This window comes from Delphinus delphis, chromosome 3, assembly GCF_949987515.2.
Source record: "Delphinus delphis chromosome 3, mDelDel1.2, whole genome shotgun sequence".
Taxonomy (NCBI): domain Eukaryota; kingdom Metazoa; phylum Chordata; class Mammalia; order Artiodactyla; family Delphinidae; genus Delphinus; species Delphinus delphis.
The window spans coordinates 163,522,849-163,549,053 of record NC_082685.1 but is presented as its reverse complement, the minus strand read 5'-3'; the positions used below and the strand labels follow the sequence as shown (position 1 = coordinate 163,549,053).

At 40.8% G+C, this 26,205-nt stretch overlaps 1 protein-coding gene across 3 annotated transcripts in view; it reads right to left on the bottom strand.

The window, feature by feature from the left end:
- CTNND2 (catenin delta 2) overlaps positions 1-26,205 on the bottom strand; it is a 937,337-nt gene that overhangs the window by 221,555 nt on the left and 689,577 nt on the right. For all 3 annotated transcript variants that reach the window (XM_060009660.2, XM_060009661.2, XM_060009662.1), the window contains one exon: positions 2,032-2,245. In XM_060009660.2, the coding sequence (XP_059865643.1) occupies positions 2,032-2,245 (214 nt within the window). The remainder of the gene's footprint in view (positions 1-2,031; positions 2,246-26,205) is intronic.

The window sequence follows — 26,205 nt, the reverse complement described above, 5'->3', positions numbered from 1 at the left end:
AAGCATCTTTCCTACAGCCAAAGCTTCACCAGGAAAGGAAACTTGTGGACATTCTGAAGAGTTTTTCTGCCTTTGATGTTTCCAAATGGGGCTCACACAGAAATTTTTGATGTTGCTCAGGGGCACATAATGAGTGACACCCAGCATCTGTCAGAAGCAGAGCTAAAGGCAAGGGAGGAGCCAGCCTTCATTTCTTTCACAGCAGCTTCAAATATCACAAGAAGCGCAGGGCATGCTGTGGTAGACAGCGTCATGGGGCACAGGCATTGCTTCCATCTCCTTTCTGATTGAAGCCATCAACACCTCAACCTTTTGCATGGGCTGAGTTTCTCTGACAATGAGATAAGCCACCACAGAGAGCGCTTCAAGACAAGGGATTTGTGCTGGAGCAAATCCAAATCTTGGTAGAATCCAATTCTTTTCAAATCATGAAATGGATGCGTAAGTACACAGCAGGGTGTTCCTTTAGTTGTGTTGGCCTCATCCATCCACTGGCAAGGAAGCCAAGGCACAGAAGCACCATGGTGTTTGTTTTCCATCATGCACATTGAGTCCTTTCACTTGCAGCCATTTCCAATTTAATTTCCAATTAAATAATTGGAATAATTAATTTCCAATTCCATAAAAATAAGCACAGGTGTTCCTAACTTTAATGGCAGGGTATGTTTTCAGTTATTTCACTCATCCCCAAACTATCCTGCACATCATAATACGTGCATAACAACAGTTTTTCCTTCCCTGACCAAGCCACCCCATGCTAGTTTAGTGTGAAACATTACTATCATAACACAACCCTTGACAACTTTTTTTTTCCCCACAAAGACAATCCTCCACTTAGAGAAAGAAAAAAAAAAAAAAGGAAAAGGAAAAAGAAAAAAACAAAAGGAAAGACAATTGGGAGTCTAGTTCTAATTTAGCTAAGTACAAAGGAGATGTGACAATAATCTTAAAGGGTGTAAGTTAAAGAAAACATACTGCAGCTGGGAGTCCTGACCCAAGAATAAACAAATACTTATGACTCTAGCTTCGGTAATGTATTTTCTTAAATGAGCAACTGCGCATATGCTCAGCAGCATAGTTTCAAGGAACTTTTAGAGTTGAGATAGAAGGTCAGTGGAAACATGGATAATTAAAAGATCCTTCTCTGAGAGTCAACCTTGCAATCCCCTTGCCAAATACTTGAAGGAGTACTTTGATGAGCCAAAAAACAAATATCACATAGAACAGCAATATATGCATATATATATATATATATATATAATCAAGAAAAGTGATTTGAAATTCTGTACTGAGACCACCGATATCCATAGCCCTCCAACAAGTAAAACTGCACATGTAAAAAGTGAAGGGCAACAGCAAATGACTAATGTTTCCTGTATCCATACATATTCCACAAAGGCACACGCTAAATGCTTTATATTTTTTCATTGATTAATCCTATGGCGCTATAAGGTAGTTACCATAATTATGTCCATTTCACAAAACTCCAAAGTCCTCTGCCCATAGAAAGGCTTTCTCTCATGATCACTTTTGAGAAATCCCTTAATCTGTAATTTTATACAACCTGGGGGCTTTTACTAGGCATAAATATTTTATCCAAGAAATTAACTGTTAAGTACAATAAGCTCTCTGTTGTTAACCACGCTCTAAGCCAGAATATATACCTGATTAGCAATAACTCACATGCTCTGTCCTTTCATCCATTATGATTAATGTCATTCCAATGATGACCCATGGGTATTTTAAGATGTCAACTACTTCTAAATCAAATGACAAAGACTGAAATACGGTCATAGAATTTTAGGAGGGTTATGTTTACTGGATGCTAGTTATTTAATATGACCCATCTACCGGCGTGACACCTGATACCCTCTCATTCACATTTGTTATTTACAGAGACACATCGGGACGACTGGTGTTATTAGCTCTCAGAGAGGCCGGGACCATAATACTTGGTGAGCACATTGCAACCGTGCTGGATGATGGGTAATTTATCTGAGAGTCAGTCATGCCGTTAATAAGGATTCTGACCTGTGACCAGCTCCCGGATCTCCAAGTCGGTGGTCTTGCGGAGCAACCTGACCAGTGCCGGGATGCCGCCACAGTTCTTCAGGGCGATTTTGTTGTCATCGTTGGCTTTCCCATACACCAAGTTTCTCAACGCCCCACAGGCACTACGGTGGACTTCCGTCATCCGATGGTCCAGCAGGTCCACCAGGAGCTGAATACCTCCTTGTCTCCTTATCTGAAGGAGTAAAGGAGAAAGGAAGGTTGCCTTAGAGAGGATGATTTCACTATTTAAACCCCAACAGGTTTTCTATATGAGGTACTTGCTATCCATACAATTAATTACACTGAACTGAATGAAGGCCTTTTACAAAGGGAAAAGAAAACAAATTATTGTTCTCTTTAGATTCTATTGCTTTTACTTGTTTTAATATCCTACCAATAAAAATTCAAATGCATTTCCTTTCAAGGCGCAGAATTTTGAAAAGATGATTTTAACCTCCAAATGGGTGTCTCAGCCATTTCTCTCTATAAAAATATGCCACAGGGCTTCCCTGGTGGCGCAGTGGTTGAGAGTCCGCCTGCCGATGCAGGGGATGCGGGTTTGTGCCCCAGTCCAGGAAGATCCCACATGCCGTGGAGCGGCTGGGCCTGTGAGCCATGGCTGCTGAGCCTGCGCGTCCGGAGCCTGTGCTCCACAACGGGAGAGGCCACAACAGTGAGAGGCCTGCGTACCGCAAAAAAAAAAAAAAAAAAAAAAAAAAAATGCCACATACTCAGGGCATGAAGCAGATGCACGGGCAAAAGAATGCTTCTCACTCCTAAGACTTATTAAATGTAACCGCTGTCTTAAAGGGCTGCAGGATTGCTGTACAAAATGTGAAAAGGATGCTTAAGAGGGGAATGCTCCCAACCTTTCAAAGGAACCAGAAGCCAAATGAAAAACCAGAAATGACACAAGTCTTTTCATCTGAGAAGACCTGGAAACTACGTCACCACAATGGCAGCTGGTCTGAACACGAGGACCGAGTCATGTTCTGCAGAACGTAGGTATTTGATTAATAACAACAGTAAAATAATATTACATTTGGGTGTTCTTTTTACCCAAAGAAAACGTTTCTTTTTTTAAATAAGTAAATAAAAAAAAAAAGCCCTTGCACTATGTTTCCAGACGTGTTTTCTCCTTGCTGTCCTTTAATAGTCAGACCCACTTCAAAATTTAAACTGCAAACAAATGGTCTAGTTAACATACAGAACATTTCATGGAGTTTTCATTAACAGAGCTGTATTTGAATACTTCTGCATTTGGAAGAAGAATACATACAATTCACTCAGTAATATTCTTTCCTTTTTTTAACCTCAATATCCCTCAGGGATTGAAGAATTATAATTTTGCATGAATGAATATAATCTGACACCTTCCCTACTTAGTTTTCTGATTACAGAAAACTCATTCATCCCACAGATGTGCAGGGGCATAGGGCCGGACCCCCAGACTCCTTCAACAGTGCTCTAGTGCCCCGTTCTCCAGGAGGCCACTCAGCTACACTGTTTAAAACTGCCATCTGAATCACACCACCCCCCTAATCCAGCAGTCTTGTTTCACCTTAATCTATCATAGAATCCTTCACAGCATGTGTCCTAACTTCTTTATTATGTTTCTTGTTATTGTCTGTCTTCTGCTAGAATGTATATTCTTGGAAGGCAAGTCTCTTTGTCTTGTTCATTGGTAGACCCCCATCCCTATTCCAAGTGCAATGCCAGGCACACAGTAGAAGTTCAGTAAGTATTTGAGTAAATGCGGAGGGATTACTTGTTATAGCAGTGTTTCTTTCTCAGGTCAGCTAACTCAAAACTGAGTAATAGTCCTCTTTAAAGGAAAACAAAACAAACAAACAAAAAGCCCTTTTGTAAACATCTAAGAACATCTCCAAGGGGCTACTGCAGCTCTTCTGGGACCAGCTTACAAAAAAATGAGGATGCATGTCTCACACATAAGGTGGACCATCTCATGATTCAGAATATGTCTGGAGGAATTATTTTCATCCATCAACCAAATGAAAACAGAGAAAGTTGAAATCCTCCCAGAACTCATGGACTCTAGGTCCCTAATTTAGAAAACATGACTGTGGTGTCACACCTCCCGTGAGATCAGGACCAGGGACAGAGGAGAGGAGAGGAGAGGAGGCCTCCACACAGCTCCACCCCCAGAGGGGGACAGGGGTGTAGAGACAGGCGTTAATGTCCCCGAGGTGCCTGTACAGTCTGCACTGGTGATAGCACCGGTGGAAGGTGGCTAAAGGGACCATTGGGGCAATTAGAAAAAGCTATCAAAGGATCAGAAAACCATTTTTTCTCAACTTACAGTTTGACCCAGGGCCTGCCTGGCACTCACCCAAGAGAGCTGAAATCTCTTGCTATACATGTGTCCCGTAAATACATCTGAGCTTTAACACATGCATTTTATTTTTATTTCCATTTGTACAAAAAAGGTTAAACTATGAATGTCATTTTCTCAATGTGTTTGTGTCTGCATGTATGTGCTGTACGTTAAAATTATCTAGGTTTAATTATTTTAATAATGAAGCTATTATAAAAGTGGTTTTATAAAGCCATTCTTGCAGTTCACCAGTTGGTTATGTATTAAAGGTAAATGGTGAAGTACATCCATCTATCTCTCTACCTTAGCTATTCTGTATATTATAGTTAAGATTCCTAATTTATGATAATATATTTCCCATTCATATAACTTAATGAATCAAGCTATTAAAATACTATTCCAAAGCTTGAAAAGGGAAAATGAATTCAAAATGAAGGCAATATCAATTCTTAATGTATAATGAGAAAATGCTGTTTTCAGTGTGACCCTAATTAATGCCATATATCCAACTTTATAATGAAACCTTCTATTTTAACCCATTTAGAGCAACACAAATAAGATGATAAACTTTCTCATTTGCTCTTATTTTGAGGGTCACCGGATCATCAATATAAAAAAAACCTTTTGTTTTCTTGGGATTGAAATTTACCTAAGCATATGAGAATCCTACTTCAGTTTTCTGAAGCCAAACATGCGTCAGAGTTGACCATCACAGACGTGAATGTGATGGTCAGGTCCTTGGTTCTGCCCCCTCCTGCAGCCTCCCCGCTCCCAGCAGGACCCGAAAGAGAGCCGTAGGGCAGACTTTCAATTCTCTTGCAGGGTCTTGATTCCTTGCAGGACCTCTGGTGGTATGGATGGGTCCAATGTTGCCCTGTTCACTTCCCCTCTGCTTTTCCCCTGGATCCTCTCTCTCTTCAACTTCTCCTGGCATCCAATTCTTCTAGTCTCTTCTTGTGTCCAACCTTAAACTCTTATAAGCCTCCAAACAAACCCACTGTAAACATTAACAAAGTACAACTCTCTTTGAAAGATGATCAGGGGAAACTCTCCTTTCTAAAAATGTACCTTTTTAAAAGGTACTTCCTCTCCCACTATTTTTCTTTAAAGCAGTCTATTTTTCTTTAATCCTCCCCAACGATCACTCCACATCCAAGAGGCGGGGCCCTTGTTTTGGTCCCCATGCTATCATTTCAGGCCAGTGTACCCCTTCTTCTTCCTCCCTTCATCATCCTCATGCAGAATTCTTCAAAAGTCAAATCTTTAAAAATTCTAGGTCTACTATTATTGAAACCAAGTCAATAAAATATTATATAATATCATATCCAATCTCTACAAATCATAACAAAATCAAACCCAGTAGCAGAACGCCTGTCATAGAGTGCTAAGTCAATAAATATGGATCAGATGAGTGGAAGAATGGTACAGTGCTTATCGTATGTCAGTTTCCTTCTCTCTCTTTAAAAAGTTTTTTTAATAGAAGTTATTTTTTAGAGCAGTTTTTTGTTCACAGCATATTTGAGCAGAAAGTACAGAGATTTCCCATATACCACTGCCCTTACACATGCACGGTCTCCTCCATTATCAACATCCTCCCCAGAGCCCTACATCTGTTACGATCTGTGCACCTACACTGATACAGCATTATCACCCGAAGTACACAGTTTACATTAGGGTTCACTCTTGGGTGTTGTACCTTCTATGGGTCTTGATAAACGTATAATGACATGTATCCACCATTATAGTGTCACATAGAATAATTTCACTGCCCTAAAAGCCCTCTTTGCTCTGCCTGTTCATCCCCCCACCCCTCCTCATGAACCCCTGGAGAAATCACTGATCTTTTTACGGTCTCCACGGTTTTGCCTTTTCTAGAATGTCATCGAGTGGGAATCATCCAGTAAGCAGCCTTCTCAGACTGGCGTCTTTCACCTAGTGTATGCATTTAAGATTCCTCTATGTCTTTGCACAGTTTTGACAGCTCGTTTTTTTTTAGCGATGAATCACATTTCACCGTCTAGATGTAACCTAGTTGATCCATTCACCTGCTAAAAGACATCTTGGTTGCTTCTAAGTTTTGACAATTAGGAAGAAAGCTGCTATAAACATCTGTGTGCAAGTTTCTGTGAGGACATAAATTTTTAACTCCTTTGGGTAAATACCAAAGAGAGCTATTGCTGGGTTGTACAGTGAGAGGATGTTTAGTTTTGTAAGAAACCACCAAACTGTCTTCCCAAGTGGCTGTACCATTTTGCATCCCACCAACAGTGAATGAGAGTTTCTGTTGCTACACATCCTCGCCATCATTTCGTGTTGTCAGTGCTCTGCGTTTTGGCCATTCTACTAGATTGTAGTAGTATCTTGTTGTTGTGTTTCTTTCTCTTTTCATTCTGACTGTGTGATTCCAATTTATTTACATTAATACAAATCATTGAAAAAAAACTATCAATACTGAAATACATATAGGGAAACAATAGCTTGAGTTGGATCTGGACTGAACAAATCTCACATCTCCTACTTTCTTGAACTTGACAGGGAATGACTGGAAAGGGCTTTTCATCAATCTTTTCTCATTTTTTTTTTTTTTTTTGCGGTACATGTTTTGTTTTGGTTTGGTTTTTTTTTTTTTTTTGCGGTACGCGGGTCTCTCACTGCTGTGGCCTCTCCCGCTGCGGAGCACAGGCTCCGGACGCGCAGGCTCAGCGGCCATGGCCCACGGGCCCAGCCGCTCCGCGGCATGTGCGATCTTCCCAGACCGGGGCACGAACCCGTGTGCCCTGCATCGGCAGGCGGACTCTCAACCACTGCGCCACCAGGGAAGACCTGATTAGACAATCTTAAATTCGTTTATTAAATGATTCTTTGATACATGGTCCACTTTAGTTCCTGTGCCAATAGCTCATGTTTATTTCTCTGCTGAGCTGTGAACTTCAGGAATTTAGATGGAGGAAGTAATCTATATAAGAAGTAAGAAAGTTGGAGGCTGATGAACCCCATACCCAGGGGAAATAAAAATGAATTAACCAATCAAACAAAGCGAAACTTTGCCCTGCTACCTGTCCTTTTAGGTTGTTTACAAAGAGAACCTTCTTAAACCTAATGTAGACAGTCTCTTGGGGATGAAAGCTGGGATGTATGCGCGAAGAATCAGTAAAGCTCACCCAGTTTGCACCAGGGAAGAATGAAAAGAGCTTATATACCTTTGCCATCCAGTCCACTGTTTAAAAGAGCTTTTTGCAATTTAGACTCTGGAACTAAAATTATCTAAAAATCGTTCAGGAGTAGGATGCAATGGTTTTCTTCTTTGTCCTTTCATAACAAGGCAGAATATATATAAAACCCTTTTAACTCAGAAAACAAATGGTTGGGCAATTAAATTAAATACAAGAAAAATGCGAGTAATGCAATATCGCCCATTGCAAAAAAATGGGGCCTCACCATTTAATGGATCTGGTGGTCTTAACATTATTTGCATTTATTGAGAATAAACTATATTTACCAAATGAATTAGCTATTATCATTAAGTTGATATCAACATCAATGAATAATTTAGAACATATCCAAGTAAAGCAGTGTTTGTATGTTAATGACAGCCTTCATAAAACTTTGATGATGATGTATTTCGGGTGGAAAAGTTATCAGGAAACAGGATTCCTCTTGGGAGGTACCGGTCTTCACATAGTATGAAAAATAGTCTTCACTTAGAAAAATAGTATGAAAGGTTAGTTTGAGGATAGTGAGACCCTGAGGGCATGGGTTACAGGTGTTCATGGCAACAAATGAGATTGCTCACCTACTCTGCGTTTAAAAGGGAGAGGAATTTGGAGCTGGGATTAGAAGAGAAAAGAGATTGGAGTAGCCTTTTTTTAACCTACTGGTTGGTGAGATAAGGACCTCAAACAGCTAAGGACCTGGGTATACATTTCTCTGCCTCTCTGGGATCTAGTCTACTGGAAGCAACATGGATATATTTTTATGCTTCTGGCTTTGTGCTAAAAGAAACTAGGCTGGACCTGAGATGCAAAGTAAATTTAAATCCTAGTCTGCAGGACTAAGAACATATAGTACTTCCTCTTGCTCGAGATATTTATGATCAAGGCACAATGTCTGAGAACTGGTTTATAGAAAGCTGACTAAAAAGAAGTACTCAGTGATTTCAGTAAATTTCCAATTAACTGATATTTTTCAATGGTGTTGGTTAGAAAAATTGGCAAAAAAGACACAGTTGTTTTATATTCCTTATGAATGTTTAAAAATTAATTTTCTCTGCTTAAAAAGCTACTGGAATGGGCTTGCCTTGGTGGCGCAGTGGTTGAGAGTCCGCCTGCTGATGCAGGGGACGCGGGTTCGTGCCCCGGTCTGGGAAGATCCCACATGCCGTGGAGCGGCTGGTCCCGTGAGCCATGGCCGCTGAGCCTGCGCGTCCGGAGCCTGTGCTCCGCAACGGGAGAGGCCACGGCAGTGAGAGGCCCGCGTACCGCCAAAAAAAAAAGCTACTGGAAGATACAAAGTTTGTAGATCTGAAACCAGAGGCTTAACCAGAGGTAACTGAATCTCACTGTCAACTTTAATGCAGAAATTGCAAGGTTATCAGTTTGTAAAAGACATATTTTATCTCAACGAACTCCACCTCTCGTCCTCATAGTTAAGCCATCGTAGTTTCTGTATAATTTGAGTTGATGTATGTACATGCAGTTGCCTCTGAGTAAAATAGAAGTACAATTCTTAAAGGCTAAAATCTTCTTTGGTTTTATGATAGAAACTATTTTTGAGAATTTTGAGAGAAAATACATCTCTCTTTACAGTTGTGGGAAATGATCTACTTTCTCCATTCAACAGGTAAACCAAGATGACTATGTTTCTTTTCAAATTATGTTTTAGAAAGAGGGTCTATTGTGTTTTGGTGGTGCTGGCTATGAAGCTGGAGCAACTGGATTCAAATAATCCCTCCTTCTCTTAAAACCCATGTACCCCGAGGCAAGTTACTTAAATGTCTGTAAAACATGAACAGAAAGTGAACCTGTCTCATAGGGTTGTTTTTAGGATTAAATTAAATCTCAAATGTGAATTGTTTAACAATGAGCTCAGTAAATATCTGTCAAGGAACTACCCATGGTATCAAGTTGTTAAAGGATGTTCTTAATTGACTTATTACCTGGTCAATATATGACTCAATAATATGCTCATATAACATATGATAGAATCAGTGAAAGGCATATAATTCAGGGTTATAACTTCATCAATTTCATTGAGTGTATAAACTGAATATTATTGAATATGTCATTAATCCATTCTGGTATACCACTAATGAGATTATATAAGGGATATATTTATTCTAGAATGAGCTGTGTGAATTGTATTGGTCATGTTTAAGAAATAATATCAAAGTCTGCTGCATCAATATTGAACCCCTGAGATATTTTGCTAGATATATTTCCAAGGGAAGTACAGTGAATTAATTGATCTATATTTTAAGAAGAACAGAAATGCAATGCTTTTTCTTGTTATAGTAACTGAATTGATCAGGAAAATAAAAAAGGCATTCAAAATAATTTTGAGGTGATACTAGTTCTGGGAAAAAGAGAAAATTTTTTTCCTGAAATATAGAGAGAATTATTAGGCAAAAAGAGAGAAGGACCATGTTTTGATTTTAACAAATTAGCCTGTAATAAAAAAATGCAACCAGCAGCAAAACATATAAACAGTAACAAGTTAAGTGTCTGTGAAGGTTCTAGTTTCACGTAGATCCTCCCAGATGCTACTCATGCGCCATGATGCAGGATGAGTAGGGGTTTGGGTTTCATCTCTGTGTGTAGCAGAAAGCTCTTTGGTGTTTGAAACTGACATGGAAAGAATAAACAAGTCTACAACTACATTATTATTGTTATTTGAGTTCCCTTATTTTTCCAATCCAAAGGCCCCTACACTCCTAGAATCTTTGTCACCCTGGACAGATTTCCAAATCCAGCTCCCACCCCACCAAACTTGACCTCAGCTGGCACTGAAGACCATCACAGAGGTAACCGCATGAACATATAACAAAATGGTAGGGGGGAATCTGAACATGTTTTCCCTTTAAAAATTTTTCTTTATTTACTTATTTTTTATAAATTTATTTATTTTATTTTATTTATTTTTGGCTGTGTTGGGTCTTCATTGCTGCATGTGGGCTTTCTCTAGTTGTGGTGAGCGGGGGCTACTCTTCATCGCGGTGCACGGGCTTCTTATTGCAGTGGCTTCTCTTGTTGTGGAGCACGGGCTCTAGGCACGCAGGCTTCAGTAGTTGTGGCACGTAGGCTCAGTAGTTGTGGCTCGCAGGCTCTAGAGCGCAGGCTCAGTAGGTGTAGCGCACGGGCTTAGTTGCTCCACGCATCTTCCCGGACCAGGGCTCGAACCCGTGTCCCCTGCATTGGCAGGCGGATTCTTAACCACTGCACGACCAGGGAAGCCCATCTTTTTTTTTTTTAAACTATCCTCAATTTAAGAGAAGTAGCTGATATTGTATGAGTTATGTATTGGTAAAAGGTTCCTGTCCATATCTCTGTTTAAAGAAAACTATTTCCCATCAAAATCTCTGAAATGACCTGTTTTACAGCAGTTTGAACATTCATGTTCTCATCACCGTCATTATCCAATAATTTAAAGAGATAAAGGTAAAAGGAGAAAAGCCCTTTCTTTTAGCCTGAACATGAATCATTATTCCACCCAGTGACGCATTTTACAAAACACTTTAAAAGGAAAAAAACACCTGAATCATTGCAAACAAATTACATATACCAGAGTCCTTGGCCCTTTCGATTCCCCTCTTGTTAACTGCGATCATAAGCAGAGAAGTTTTCTAGACGTTCCCCCATTGCAGAATGAAATAGTCAGTCTAAGTGGATGAGAAGCCAGCAGCAGGATCCTCTACTCAAAAACTTGCTGCCACCAGTGAAGCGGGCAGGAGGTCAAAAGGGGCCTCAGAGCTGTGCAGCTGGAGACTGGGAGCTGACACCCTCCACAAACACTCCTGGGCACTCAGAATTGCTGCGAGTTTCAACATTATTCTGTAAGAGCACTCAGGAAAGGCCCCTCTTTTCTTTTTTAACAAGCAAGAATTTCAATGGATTCCACAAATTCGTTTTCTAAAGATGCCACTCAGACACACTCAAATGTTCTAAATATGGCTAATGGTTTCCATTACCTGGCGTAAGTTTTGAGCTGTCCTTGCACATACAAGATACAAAATCACTAAGTAGTGACAATTGCAAAGAATGCCTCCAATAAAAGTCTCTGTTATTGTGTTCCAAACTGAACTCAATCCAACATATCGTAAGTGGCAACACTAAATTCAGACACTTCAGCGTCTCAAAAGAGAATTGTAGATGAGCACACATAAATTTTGAAAACACAAACTTGTGTAAGGCAGATGTATAACTTAACTATTTAAAAATTATTAAGAGATCTCAGGATGTGAATGCAGGAAGCCCACAAATATTAACCCCAAAGCTTTCACTGTTGTACAGATTGGACAGTCCCTCTTTGACCCATGGTTATGGAATGGTGCTGGGCTCAGAGTGGGGGAGATGGACCGGGTCCTTCCTTTAAAGGAGTCCACATATCTGTAGAGGAATCAGAAACCAAAGAAACCAGCAATGAAGCTAATAAGATCATTTCAGTAGTGAAAAACAGAGGCAGCTCTACCTGAAGGAGGACCTAGCAATTTTCTAGTTGTAATTTTGATCCTTAAAGAGGATCCATCAAATTGTACAAGCTTTAAGCCCCTCAAAACCCAGATCTTCTCTGGTGATAAGAACCATAGAGAAGAGAGGAAAAGAGGATGGAGCACGCAGGAAGGTGTTGCATGGGGCCAGTCCGGGTACCATGATTAGGGAATGTTTGAACAGAGACCAATGACACGAGGGAGTGATGGAGGGTTCCAAGTAAGGGCAAGGAGGTCGGTGTGGCTGGAGCAGAGTGAAGGAGAGATGAGATGGGGTGACAGCTAGGTGGTGCAGGGCTGGATCTGGGGCCTTTTGGCCACTAGGGCATTGGGTGTACTCTGAAGAAGATGGGAATGAGAGTTGACCTAACATGCTTATTTAAAGACTGTTGCATGTGCCATGTGGCGAACAGACTGTAGGGGCCCAAAGGTAGAGGCAGGGACACCAGTGAGATCGTCCAGGTTTGAGAAACTCGGTAGCTTTAGATCAGAATGATGGGAATGCAAGTGCCAAGAAATGGTGAAATTCTAGATCTGTGTTGCAGGTAGAAAAATGCGGAAAATATGGGGTCTGACCGAAAGAAAGGAATCACTAGTGACTAAGGTTTTTGGCCTTTCATTTTTAATAAAACAAGTATGTTGATAATCATCACAATAGTTTTTGGTTGACCGACAGATGGCAAAGTGTTTATGAAAGACACAGCCTCTCATTTAAATTTCTATTTCACTGGCATTACGAAAGCACACATTTAAAAAATTGTGATTCTTCTGTCATTGCCAGATGGAACAGAACATCTTTCTAAAATATAAAATTATGCTAAATACAGACATAGCAATAATAGAGAAATTGTTTCATATCTTAGATAGCCTATGGTTATAACAAATAATGAATATTAAAGTAAACCTAACATATTCCACCAAAAGGAGTTACGATAGATATATAGAGAAAACTTTCCTATGCATTTATTTTATTTTTAAGTTAAATATCTAAATTTTTAAAAATTTAAACTATATCAAGTAAAACTTTCATTATACCTACAAAAATTGTACAGAATATAAAATTTGCTTAAGTGTTTTCCTGTTGTGCATATGTCCTTTTTTCTTTCTTTTCTATTTTAGGTGACAAAGTCACCTATATGTCTGGGAGATATATTTGCTCATAGGCTCTTTTGCGGTAGCAACAAGCCAACATTTACTGGAGTAAACATTGGTTGAGAAAAGAATTTTAGTTTTGTTCAGTTCAGTTGATATTTACTAAGCACTGTTCTATGCTCCTTGAGGATCTCATGGACAGGAGATATGTACAGGAACAAACAAGATGCTCTGAAACCCACAGGAAAGGCATGAAACCAGCCTCCTTGGGAAGTGGAGCGGGGGAATTACTTCTGGAAGAAATAACAGCTGAATTGATTTTAAGAAGATTAAAACTGGTGAACTATACAGTGTAGAACATGATTAAATTCTAAAATGCTTGGGGTAGTCCATGCTTATAAAGTGGGCGACAAGTTACGGTAGGGTTGCGGGGGAAGAGTAGGCATCAGTGTGTTAGAGGGTGGTACATCTTCTTGGCCCTTAAATTTACCCAAAGATTAGGGGGTATTATTATTATTTTTACTACTACTATTATTTTATAATCAGACTTGGACACTTTACGAAGTAGAATATAAGACTTGTGGGATTTTAAAGAAAAATCGCTGAACTTAAGGGAATGGTATGCTTGTAGGAAGTTTCTCTGGCCAGTAGCCCAAGATTCCTGCAGCTCACACGGATGATGGCTCTGAAGAGCGATTGGCAGCGGAGGTGGGACAGCATGGGAGGCGCGTGGAGAGGAGCATCTGTCTGCATAGAGCGCCTCCCAGAGGCGGGACCCAGGAAATGTTGGGATGCCGGCAAGGGGCCAGGCTAAGGCTGGCACTGAAAACCACAAGAACAAGGAAAATTTCAGCGGCTATAGGATGTGGAGACCCACTCATGCTTTTTGAGCAGAGGGATGGCAGTTGTGGCAATGAGGCAAGAGAATTAACTTGACAGTGTCACAAAGAAGGCATCATGTGTCGTGCAGAAGTATATCCTAGATATCAAACATTTTCTGACCACTTTCCTGGCATCTGGGAATTTATAGAGTGTAACATGCATGCTGGGTTTCCTGCACCTCTCAATCATTTGTTTAAATTAACTTTGATTTTCTTATTTTGCTAGCTCTGTGCTCTGAGCCCCACCAAGGAAACTGGAGAAGCCCGTCTCCTACTTCTCCAGTTAGCTCTGCCTCCAGAATCAGAGTGGAGGCTGCAGGGGATCCCAGAAGCTGAGCAAAAGGGAAAACCATAAGTTCCACCACTCAGAGCTCCCCACCCGTCGGGTTCAACCGCTGTGACCAGTGCTTTTGAGAATCCACAAACCGGAACATGTCAACCTCATTTCCCCCCATGTTTCTCTTGAACACAAAGAAAGCTGTTAACCAGGGAAATCCGTCTGCAACATGGCGTCTTGAAATATGAGTTATTCAATGATACTGTCAGCTGATTAAATGTTATTCACTCTTCATTTTGTCCATCAGCCCAAGCAGAACATTTATATGACACTTGGATCTTGGTGTAATAAGAAAACACACTTGTTTGGTGCGTCTGTGACCTTTGAAATTTTAAAAATTAGGTACTAAGAAATCCCATCAAGTGCAATGCAGCGCAGCCTAAACCCGTGTGTCATCCTTTATGAGGAAAGAGACTTTACTCCCGGCATCAGGTGGATGGTACCTTAGAAATTCTAACAGCATCACAACTGCCCTAGTAATTTTAGTAAGTGACTAGTACTAAATCACACCCATGTCTATAATTTGACATACATATACACTAGAGTGTTACACACATATAATAATATATAACATAGTTACCAATAAATGTATATGTATAAACAAATAAATATATATTTATACAGGCATACCTCGTTTTATTATACTTCAGTTTATCGTGCTTTGCAGATACTGTGTTTTTTACAAGTTGAAGGTCTGTGGCAACCCTGTGTTGAGCAAGTCTACTGGTGCTATTTTTCCAACAGTACTTGCTCACTTCATGTCTCTGTGCCACATTTTGGTAATTCTCGCAAAATTTCAAACTTTTTCATTACTATTATATTTGTTATTGTGATTTCTTTTTAAAATTATTTTTTAAACTTTTTAATTCTATATTGGAGTACAGTTGATTAACAATGTTGTGATAGTTTCAGGCGTACAGCAAAGTTGATTCAGTTATACATATACACGTATCTATTCTTTTTCAAGTTCTTCTCCCATTTAGGTTGTTACATAACATTAAGCAGAGTTCCCTGTGCTATGCAGGAGGTCCTTGCTGGTTATCCATTTTAAATATAGTAGTGTGTACATGTCAACCCCAAACTCCCTAACTATCCGTCCCCCCAACCCTTCCCCTCTGGTGACCATGTTACGGTGATTTCTGATCAGTGATCAACTGCAAAAAGATTGTGACCCGCTGAAGACTCACATGATGGTTAGCATTTTTTAGCACTGAAGTATTTTTTAAATAAGGTATGGAAATTGTTTTTCAGGTATAATGCTGTTGCACACTTAATAAACTACAGTATAGTGTAAAAAGAATTTTTATATGCACTGGGAAACCAAAAAAATGTGTGTGACCTGCTTTATTTCGATCTTCCATTTATTGTGGTGGTCTGGAGCCGAATCCACAATATCTCTGAACTACGCCTATATGTACATATTTAAAAGGGAAAGCAATTCAGAAATGTCTCCTTTCCCTTCCCCTACCAACATGGGATTCATTCAGTTCTTTCAATTATTTTATTCCAATTTAAGTTTTGTAGCACTCATTTTCCTTGTTTTCGTAACTCACACTTGTGGGTTTAAAGGACCTGCCCAGTAGGTATTCTACCTTCTAATAAAAAAAAAAAAAAAACAGCCACAGAGATTAAGAAGACTGTTATTTCTCTAAATTAATAATTTTGGTTCAAAGATCTTCTGTCCTGGAGTGCACCAGGTTAAATGATAAGAACCCCGATTCTAAAGAATCAAATGCTTTCACCCTATTTTCAGATTTTAGTTCTCCGCATAGTTTATCGACACTCTTTTTAAAAATCTTCAACATATAATATCCCAGGTTTAAAAAGTTTCCTTATTTTCTGTCTTATTTACTGATTTTCTCATTATTCATTTAAAACATGCTAGATACATAAATGCTTTGGTTTGCATTTTTAATTCTTTAAGAATTTTCAAATGAGTTCCGTGTGCTATTGCATACATTTTTTTTTCCAGACTAGAAGGACATCGACAGCTCTACTCTGTTGTTAACAGGCTGGTAGCTGTGGAGCACTAATAACAAAGCAGGGACCTAAGGGAGAATTTTGTTTTGTTTTGAAATTCTGTACACACAGCAGTCAGTCAGAATCCGCTCAGCCTGATAAACCATCAAAACTAGCACATGACTCTACACCCCTCCCCCTCCTCTCCTGGTCCACATCCCCATCTCTGGATTCCTCCTTCGCTCCCATTTACCACCTGGTACGTTTCATATACATATTTGTTTCTTGATTTTCTACCCCACTCCTACCCAGAAGGATATGAAGCTGTGAGAGCAGAAATCTTGCCTGATTTGTTCAGCACTGAATCCCCAGGGCTGAGAGAATTATCTGGCACACAGATGATCCATATTATTTTTTGAGCAATGCAGTTTTGATGATGCAATTTTTGAAATTTTGAAATAAAGCCAATTTTTACAGTCCACCCTTCAGGAGAAATATCATATGCCAAGCAAGCAAATCAGAACTTAAGAACAAAGACTCCCGGTGCCTAAAAGGGACCTTAGAACCTTAGAATATGGTACAACTGTAAATATAATGAGAGTGGACCAGCAAATGTTATGCACATTTAAAAAATGTTTTTCTGGGCTTCCCTGGTGGCGCAGTGGTTGAGAATCTGCCTGCCAATTCAGGGGACACGGGTTCGAGCCCTGGTCTGGGAAGATCCCACATGCCGCGGAGCAACGAGGCCCGTGAGCCACAAGTACTGAGCCTGCGCGTCTGGAGCTTGTGCTCCACAACAAGAGAGGCCGCGACAGTGAGAGGCCCGTGCACCGCGATGAAGATCGGCCCCCGCTCGCCACAACTAGAGAAAGCCCACGCACAGAAACGAAAACCCAACACAGTCATAAATAAATAAATAAAAATTAAAAAAAAATGTTTTTCTTATAACTTTATCTTTTCACTTCATGAAGTGAGAGTACTTTTTCCCACAAGTGAAAGCCAACACTACGTATAAAATGCTCTGTACTACATACACCTGCATCTTGTTTATAGGAGCCAATGCTGAATATATTAGCTAATTATAGGTATGCAAATTTCTTGTCTTCTTTAATGCAAAAAAACATATAAAAGCATGTGAAATAGTGTAGCACTCAGGCCCATAGTTGAATATCCAATTTCCATTAGATGAACTTGGGCTAAACGGTAGAGACAGATAAAAGTCAGAACAATAAGGAAGATTATTCATAATTCAAAAATCTTCACATTCCACTGTCACTCTTCAGGGTTGAAGACACTAAAATGGAAAAATCTAAATTGCAAAGCAAATTATCATCTATTGATTCATTTCTTAGGATGCTTATTGCAGAAAAAAATTAAATCTAGAGGCTGGAAGACTAGCAAAAAGGAGAAAAATGTTAGCTTTGGAAACTCTGTGAGGTAATATGAAAAACTGTGGGATATTTATTAATATAGATATCCATGCTCACAGGGGTGGGGACCTGGCAAGTTTGAATGACAAAATGAAGAAAATTGTGATTTACGTTAAAATACTTGGAAGGGAATTTTCATAACAAGAATTGGCAGCTGCCCAACACATGATCAGTGCACTTGCTTTCGAGACCCCGTGGCCATCAAGATGAAACAGACTGATGTGACAAAGCCAACCTAATCAAGGGAAAAATGCTTTCTTAGTGGGAAGAATCCAGAACCTTATCTGTAGGCAGAGAGCTCCACAGAGCTGGAGGTCACGTGGCATCCTTCAGTCAGAGGTATGGCTTCCCAGGGTTTCTTTGCTCTAACAGGTTGTGTAGGCAGAATAATGCCTCCATCCCATCCCAAAGACGTCCATATCCTAATCCCTGAAACCTACAAATACGCACGTTACATGGCAAAGGGGAATGAAGGCTGTACATGGAATTAAGGCTGCTGATCAGCTGACCTTAAAGAGTTTATCCTGGGTGATCTGGGTGAGCCCAGTGTCTTCATGAAGTTCTTTTACATAAGAGGAAGAGGGAGACAGAAGAGTCAGGATCAGAAGGATGGCAGCATGAGAAAGACTCACCGAGCTACCGCTGGCCTTAAAGATCGAAGGGGCCATAAACCAAGGAATGTGGGAAGCCTCTAGAAACAGGAGAAGGTTAAGAAAACGAATTCTTCCCTAGAGCCTCCAAAAAAAAAAAAAAATTGCAGCCCTGTATTTAAGCCCAGTAAGACCAATTTTGGACTTCTGAGCTCCAGAGCTATTAGATAATAAAGTTACATTCTGTTAAAGCACTACATTTTTGGTAATTTGTTATAGCAGCAATACGAAGCCCATACACAGGTGGACTCAGTCAATCTATTGTCGATCTACTGTTGATCTATCATGTGTTCATGAGCTGCCCTCCAGGCTTCACTGCTTCTATCAGCCCACTTGTGGAGAGCACAGGGCTGCTCTGCCCATCCATTTCCAACGCCTAAGTTACTGTCTACGTAGTCAGGACCAACAGGTCACCTCCTGCCTAACCACCAGGGCTTATTCTTTGGCTGTTGGTTGACGTGTATCTAGATCACCAGGACAAATTTAAGTCTGGTAGAACCAAGGAAGTCTCATATCTCTCTGTATATTTGCTCTGTATAAAGAAGTACCAAGGATAGGGCAACGTTCTTTGCCCATTTTCTGGACTCAATGGCTAATCCACTGGTCACTGCACACCAGTCAGTGTTACATGATTCTCTCTTGAGATAACTTCAATGAGGAAAGACAGAAAGAGTCCTCCTAATGGGACAGGTTGCACACTGGATGGCTGACCCTGTCTGTACGAGTAATGAATGATTAGTATACTATACTATAACTAGTATTTCAGATGATCATTCAGAAGAATACAACATGGCCAACTAGGAAGATAAACTCTGGTGTTTTGGTTTTTGTCCTGTTAACATTAACTTTTTGAAAAACTAGGTTGGAAGGAGGCAGCCTTCCCAAAGTGTTCCTCCTGCATCGTTTTAATGCTCTTGTCCGCAAGTCCTGCTCTTACTGGACTTGTTCTGGGAAGGAGGCATAGTTTGGGCCTCTGATTTCTCTGTAGAAGAGGATGAAAAAGATAAAGCAGGGAACCTGGGTTCTAAGGCATCTAAGGCATCCTGTTCATGCATCTAGTGGACACCTTTGGTAAGCCAAACCTAGAGGTTCTTGAGCAAATCCTTGCACTTAATCAGAGAGATTTTGGACGGAACTTTTCTTATGTCTGTGTTTTCTCCAAGGCTCGACAGGAATTTCAGGCCTCAAATGTCTCTTGAAGATGCGAGGAATCTCTACTAGTGCCCAGAGCAAGCCACGGATCACCTTCTACAAAGTAAATACCTAAAGGTGGAGTGAGGCAGTCAGTATGTTCAAAACCTTAAGGTTGTCCTTCTGCTGCCCTTACTCGATTTTGCCATAAACTCCAGTCTCATTGGGTATTTGTCACTGTTTGGATAAAGAAGTGTGGATTTTAGGCATGTGGAAGTTATACTCGAAACTCTTATCCACTGAAGACCTTAAGAAGTTTTGTTGTTGGGACGACCTTCAAAAGCGACTCTCAGGCTTCCCTGGTGGTGCAGTGGTTGGGAGTCCGCCTGCCGATGCAGGGGACGTGGGTTCGTGCCCCGGTCCGCGAGGGTCCCGCATGCCGCGGAGCGGCTGGGCCCGTGAGCCATGGCCGCTGAGCCTGCGTGTCCGGAGCCTGTGCTCCGCAACAGGAGAGGCCACAGCAGTGAGAGGCCTGCGTACCGCAAAAAAAAAAAAAAAAAAAAAAAAGCAACTCTCTTTCTTTCCTTTTCTTTTTTTCCTTCTCTTTTCCCTTCTTTTCTTTTATTCTAATGAGACTTGATAGTATCCCCAGATTTGAGATATGACTTCTCCAGGACCCAAGGAGTTCTACCAACTATTATGTTTCTTATTCATTTCAGAGTGGCATCAGGAGAATATTTTTCATCAGTTGAGAAATAGCCCTGATTGTTCAAATATTCCTTGTTGGGTCACCCCTCATAACTCTGCAGAATTTACAAGCTAGCTTCACCTTGTCATGAGTCACCCTAGTTGCAATTCTGTTGGCCTGCTCTTTTATAGGCCTGATAATCATTACACCATCAAAGTCATATATCAGAGTATCTTCTATCATCAGTAAATGTGAGTCCCTTCACAAGAATTTTGGCCACCGGTAAGAGAATTAACATATCCTGTGTGAGAACTGTTACAATAGACAGTATGGTCTCTCGGGGATAGGCCAATTGAGATTGGCTTTTTCTCAGAAATTGGAATTGGGGCAAAAAATAAAGAATTTTCCAGATCAATGACAGCACTGAAATCCCTGGTGCCCACTGAGTTTCCTTATTAGCCTGAACTATATTGTATACTGTCAAAGCCATAGGGAGAACATTCTATTTAGACGCTAATAATCTACAAAGCTGACCTAGAAAAGCTGACTTGCTTTGGTAAAATAAGTCTTTTGTATAAGGAGGTGTTGGGAGCCAGGGGACCAGTTCCTACTACCTCCTTTGTTAATACAGATATTGCTAGCACCTCTCCAGAAAATCTATTTTGTTTTAGTTTTGAGCATGTTGGACCTTGGTTGGCCAAGGGGCTTTCACTTAGTTTATATAATCACAACTGGATTATGCCACCATACCTATTCCCCTTGTGTGTCATGGGAATGTAAACTCACTGTGGTCTGCACATGTGATATGTCTAGGCCAGTGGGTATGAAAAATTACCCTTTGTTTCTGAACATTACCATTCTCTTTCCAAACAACCTCTAATTCTTTAGTGTAATGGCCAGGTAAAATTACATTGATTAAGCCCAGAAAATATGGTTTCCCAGATTCTTGCCAATCAAACAAGCCTCAGCATGTGGCCTCAACTCTCCTGTTGGGAATGTCACAAGAGTAACTCAGCCTCCCCACCCCCTTGCAGTCATTTGTTATAGCAGCAAGAGGAAACTAATACAACCTATATGACAACTGTTTTTCCATTTCTTTCATTAATGACCATACAAACACCTCCCAAATCGAATCTGTCCTAGGTTGCCCTGTCCCATTTTTGTCTAGCCTTTCTGTTGCCTGTGATTCCTCATCTTTTCATGGCTGTTTGCACCAGCTTGACCAAAGAACCCACTAGCCTCTTTCATGGTAAGTCAAGCAAGAGTGCCCTAACTTCCTCTTGGACATCTTCAACTAATTAAAAAATCAAGAAATATGGGGGTCCTCTAAAAGAGGGCTCCCCAGATCACTGTACCATCCATTGTTTGATCCAAAAAGATATTTGGTGCCATTTGATTTGGGGCATGGTCACAGATCAATCCAAGTTGGCTTCATCTGTCCATACCCCCTCTCTTCAGGATCAGTGATGGGGTTGGAGGTAATATGATAACTCTACCCTTTGGGGTAAGCCTCATACACCATGTTTTCTACCCAGGTCAGAGGGACATAACCTTGGATTAGAGGCAAAAGCATTAGGCTGCATAGCTGCTACCTATGATTAACACTTATTCTACTTAAAGCCTGATATCACTAATATCCATCGGAGACTAATAGTCTTTGGTTCATTATCAATATCCCTGGTAATATTTTTACCTCAATCCTTGCTTATATTCATTGGAACAATTTCCCAGTTCTTTTGCGCCCAAACCTCTACAGTCCCAAGTCCATGGCTCTCTGGACACGTCTAATAATGACAGATGGGACTAAAGAGAGGCATTACTCCTTGAAGAGAACATTTTACCAAGAGCCAAGTTCGCCTTTCACATCTGCCCCACCTGTCTACAATACAGATACTAGCACACCAAGTACAATTTTCATATTTTTTACATGTTGGATTTTATATCCTTGCTAAATGCCTCAGACATCTCTGCTTGCTTGGTAAGACCCAGTGGAAACAATCCTTTCTCTTTGGATTATAATTTCTACACAATATAATGTTGTGACACCCAGGATCAAAGGGATAGCAGACATATTCCACTGAAGTAGTTCCTTTCTTTCATAAATGCAAAGTTGTATGGTTTCATACTAAGAATCATCTGGCCACCAAGATGGTATTACAGAATTATCTCCATCCCTTTCAGTTTTCGTATGTGTGCTCCACACCATCTTAACAAAGTCTGTGAAGTCTGTGTATCAATCCCACTTTGGACACCAATCTGCATGGTTGATTTGAACTGTGCTGTGTGTTCCCACGAGAGACTGAGAGGCTGGGGAGCTTAGGGACAGTCACCACCCACTAGAGATGAGACACATTCTTGGCTTTGTACAGGTAAGTTTGTAAATTAAAGAACATGGCAAGGAGTTTGAGCCAAAATGGTGAACTGCTGTTCCTTAGACCTATTTGGGCATGCTGAACAAGCTTTGGGGACTGAAGAAAGGGGGAGTTGGGCAGCTGGATCCAGTAGCAAGGACTTCATGGTTAAGAAGAGGGATAATTCTGGATACAGCCTGGTTTTTAACTCTTGGATTAACTGGCCTTTCTTGGAGTCCTATACGGACCATACAAAATATGGAGGTTATAAGTAAAATTGGTGGTATCTGTTTTATTTTGTTGCTTTCCTGATCCACATAAGAAACAGAAACACTAAATCAGGAGTAGTACAGATACATTCTCACCACTTTTGACATTTTTTAGGCTTTGAAAGATCTATCACACTCATGGCATGGGTAATGGTTGATGCAAGGAGATGGTGATACCCATGAGAAGAGGCAACAGTGCCTGGCAAGGGTGGTTGGCTTTGGTGAGATACAGTGATGGAGAGTGTCAGAGGTGCTTGGCAGGCCAGGCCAGGAGGGAGCAATTGGAATAAGGGCACCAGCTAAGGACGGCTTGCTTATAATCACCACCATCGACTCCTGAGGGCACTGGGCTCCCTCTGCATGCAGCCAACAGCAGCAAGAGAGGAAAGAAACGGTGCCTCTCATCCCACAGCTGATAGGCATGTTTCTGAACATAGATACTTGTCAGGTGACCACTGGAAATAACTGGATGTGTATGTGGCGGGGAGAGGGGTGACTCTGCAGTATCTTTATCAGCAGAAAGAGGAAATATTCAGTGAAACAGGAATTCAGAAACATGCCTGACTAAAAGAGCTTGATGGAATTTCAGAGTCTCCGTTGACAGAGAGTTCTTTCTCCTGTGATCTGATTTCAGTATCTCTTAGAACAGGATAGGGTTATTTCAGCCTGCAAATAGGGGGCCCAATTCTTACCCCACCTCCCCAGCTCCACCCTGCTTCTCACCAGGAGTCCCCAAACAGCTCCATCTTGAAAGGAGAACACTACGAGACACCGAGAGAAGCTTTCTGTCAAATATACAAGCCGCCATTCTACCATCTATATGTGACATTATTTGTGTCTTTAAGATGTAAGAGGAAAACAGAGGGGTGATATTTATGAGGGAAACATTTTATTCCTGGTATGCTTCTCCATCACCTGTGAAGGCAGTAAAATCTATATAAAACATCAACGTTGAGCGTATTTGCATTATATATAAAAGAATAGGGGATGTCTGGGAAGATAATCCTCTTCTCTAGTGGACCAGGAGGGAGAGAAACTGGCTTAAGAGCTATAGGTGGTGGCAGTAGAAAGGACAGTAGTTAAAGGAGAAGCAAATGAAGCCAGTGTCAGGGAGTCGGTGAGGCCTGGGGACTTTCACTGGGCTATAAGGGTAACTCAGAGCAGACCTCCTGCTCCCCACATCTTTTTAGTTTGCAACCTCCTAGAATCCAGTTTTGACGCATCCCCAATTCCCCTTCATTCGGTCCACACCACGGAGTCTCAGAACCCACCCACCCTCCCGCCAATAACACTTATTGTTTTCCTGCTCCCTTTCATCTGTCTCTATTTTCCTCGAGCCCCTGCCCCAGACAGCAGATTCCATCACTTGTGGTTTGTAGCAAGGATGGTGTCCACTCCCACCCCAAAACCCACAGGGAAGGTACGGTGAACCTGCCTTCTAAGCAGAGTACTGGAGGTGAGATCCCCGCATTCCCACTGGAACACTTTTTGCCTTTCCTCATGAATACAGACTGGATATTGTAGTACTGTTCACCCACTGCTACAACTTCACCCACTGTTATAGTACAGGGACATTTTGGGATAGTGAGGCTTTTCTGAGCCGGCCTGGGGAGACTGGTCTCCTTATATACCACTATGTTAATGGAAAATACATTTCAATCGTAAGATTCTTTCTTTCAAACAATCTTTGGAAATTGAAGACAGCTTGTATAGATCCAAAGGAAATGCACAAATTGTTCCATCCAAAAATTAAATACGAGTAACAAAAGCATTAATGCCCACTCCGTGTTTTACTCTGTGTTCAAGAGGCAAATTAATGAAGGAGGATTGTAAATACAAGAGACCAATTTGAATTCTGAAGAGCCCTTAACAAAGGAGATTTTTTTCTTTCACTTGTATTAAAGGTTTGGTTGAAAAGTGCACTGGGGCTACCAAACAGGAACTGTTATCGTATAATGATCACTGGTAGCTTTCCTTGAAACATTTAAAAAACAGCTGTAACGATGAAGTGCACCTAATAGGGGAGAGGTGTGACAAAACATCTACAGGATAGTTTGGGTATAAAGACACATTTCTTCCAATAAGAGTCTGATTCTGAATGACTGAAATACGAGCTAGAAACTCACACATGCTTAAAATAAGTCAGAGAGGCTCTTGTCCTGCATGGTATCTGGCTCCAGTGGTGTTAACCATTTCCAAGATGGCACACGCAAGCACGCAGAGAGCAGGGTCAGTAATGAATATACAAGTGCCATCAGGTTGATGAGGTCTGATGGATTTAGAATGAACTGGAACAATAACCTTGGTGAAGCTGGAGACGTGATCAAAGGCTCAAAAGAGGTGACAGCAAACTCATTTACTTAGAGTGGATTAATGAAACTGATCGCGGAAATACAGGCAAGCACAGAGCCACAAGGACATCATAAAGAAGAGAAGTGTGCACCATCATCTATGTATGAGCCTAATCTGATGTAGAAGCTTCTGTGCTGTTTCTACCAGTATTTTGACAAAATGTTCTCTCTAGTTCTCTGTGCCTGGAAAACCCAGAGACTGTTTAGAAGGGAAAAAATCAAAAGGATGACAGATAAACAAGATGCCTCTTCCTTGGTTCAACGATTTAGAGATTTCTCACCTAGAAACAAGGTCTAATGGTGATAAATCAGCAGCAGTAAGAAGCAAAGTGTTAGCAGGATGACAGAGGCCAGGTGTTTTCTGCCGTCCCTCCTAAAGGCCAAAGGAAAAAAAGTGACTTTAACGCGGGCTGAAGAAGTTTAGGGTGGATATACAGTTGGACTATGCCCCTGAATGAGGGATTCGTTCTTCAGGTAGAGGTCTTCTTTTCTAAAATATGATATAGGAGCTCTCATTCGGAAATGTGGCGGGAAAAAAAAAGCCTGGTGAGAAATTGCTAGGTTAGACCCGGGGTCCTCTACCTGTGACAGAAATGCAATAGGTTGACATTTAGATAGGTCATCTGTTTCTTTTGTTAATTATCAGAAAGAATACAAACTGATTCAGGGGGTGGGCAGATAAAAAGATAATTCATTAAAATAGAAGGAGAGCGCGGCCCAAAGACGAAATGAAGTGAAAATAACCCAAGCGAATTTTAGCAGTCCCAGCAAGGAAACTTCAAAGATTAGAAAAATACCCGCTACATCATTGTTCCTGAGTCTTGACCCCATAAATTGCTCTCTGACTCATCCCTGTCTTGCCAAGAGAACCTTCTGTACTTGGTGGTTTTAATCAGGACTCTCGCAGCAGGCTGGCTCTATTTCAACACCATATCAGTCTGATTGCTTAACTTTCATTCACTTTAGGTTATTAAAAT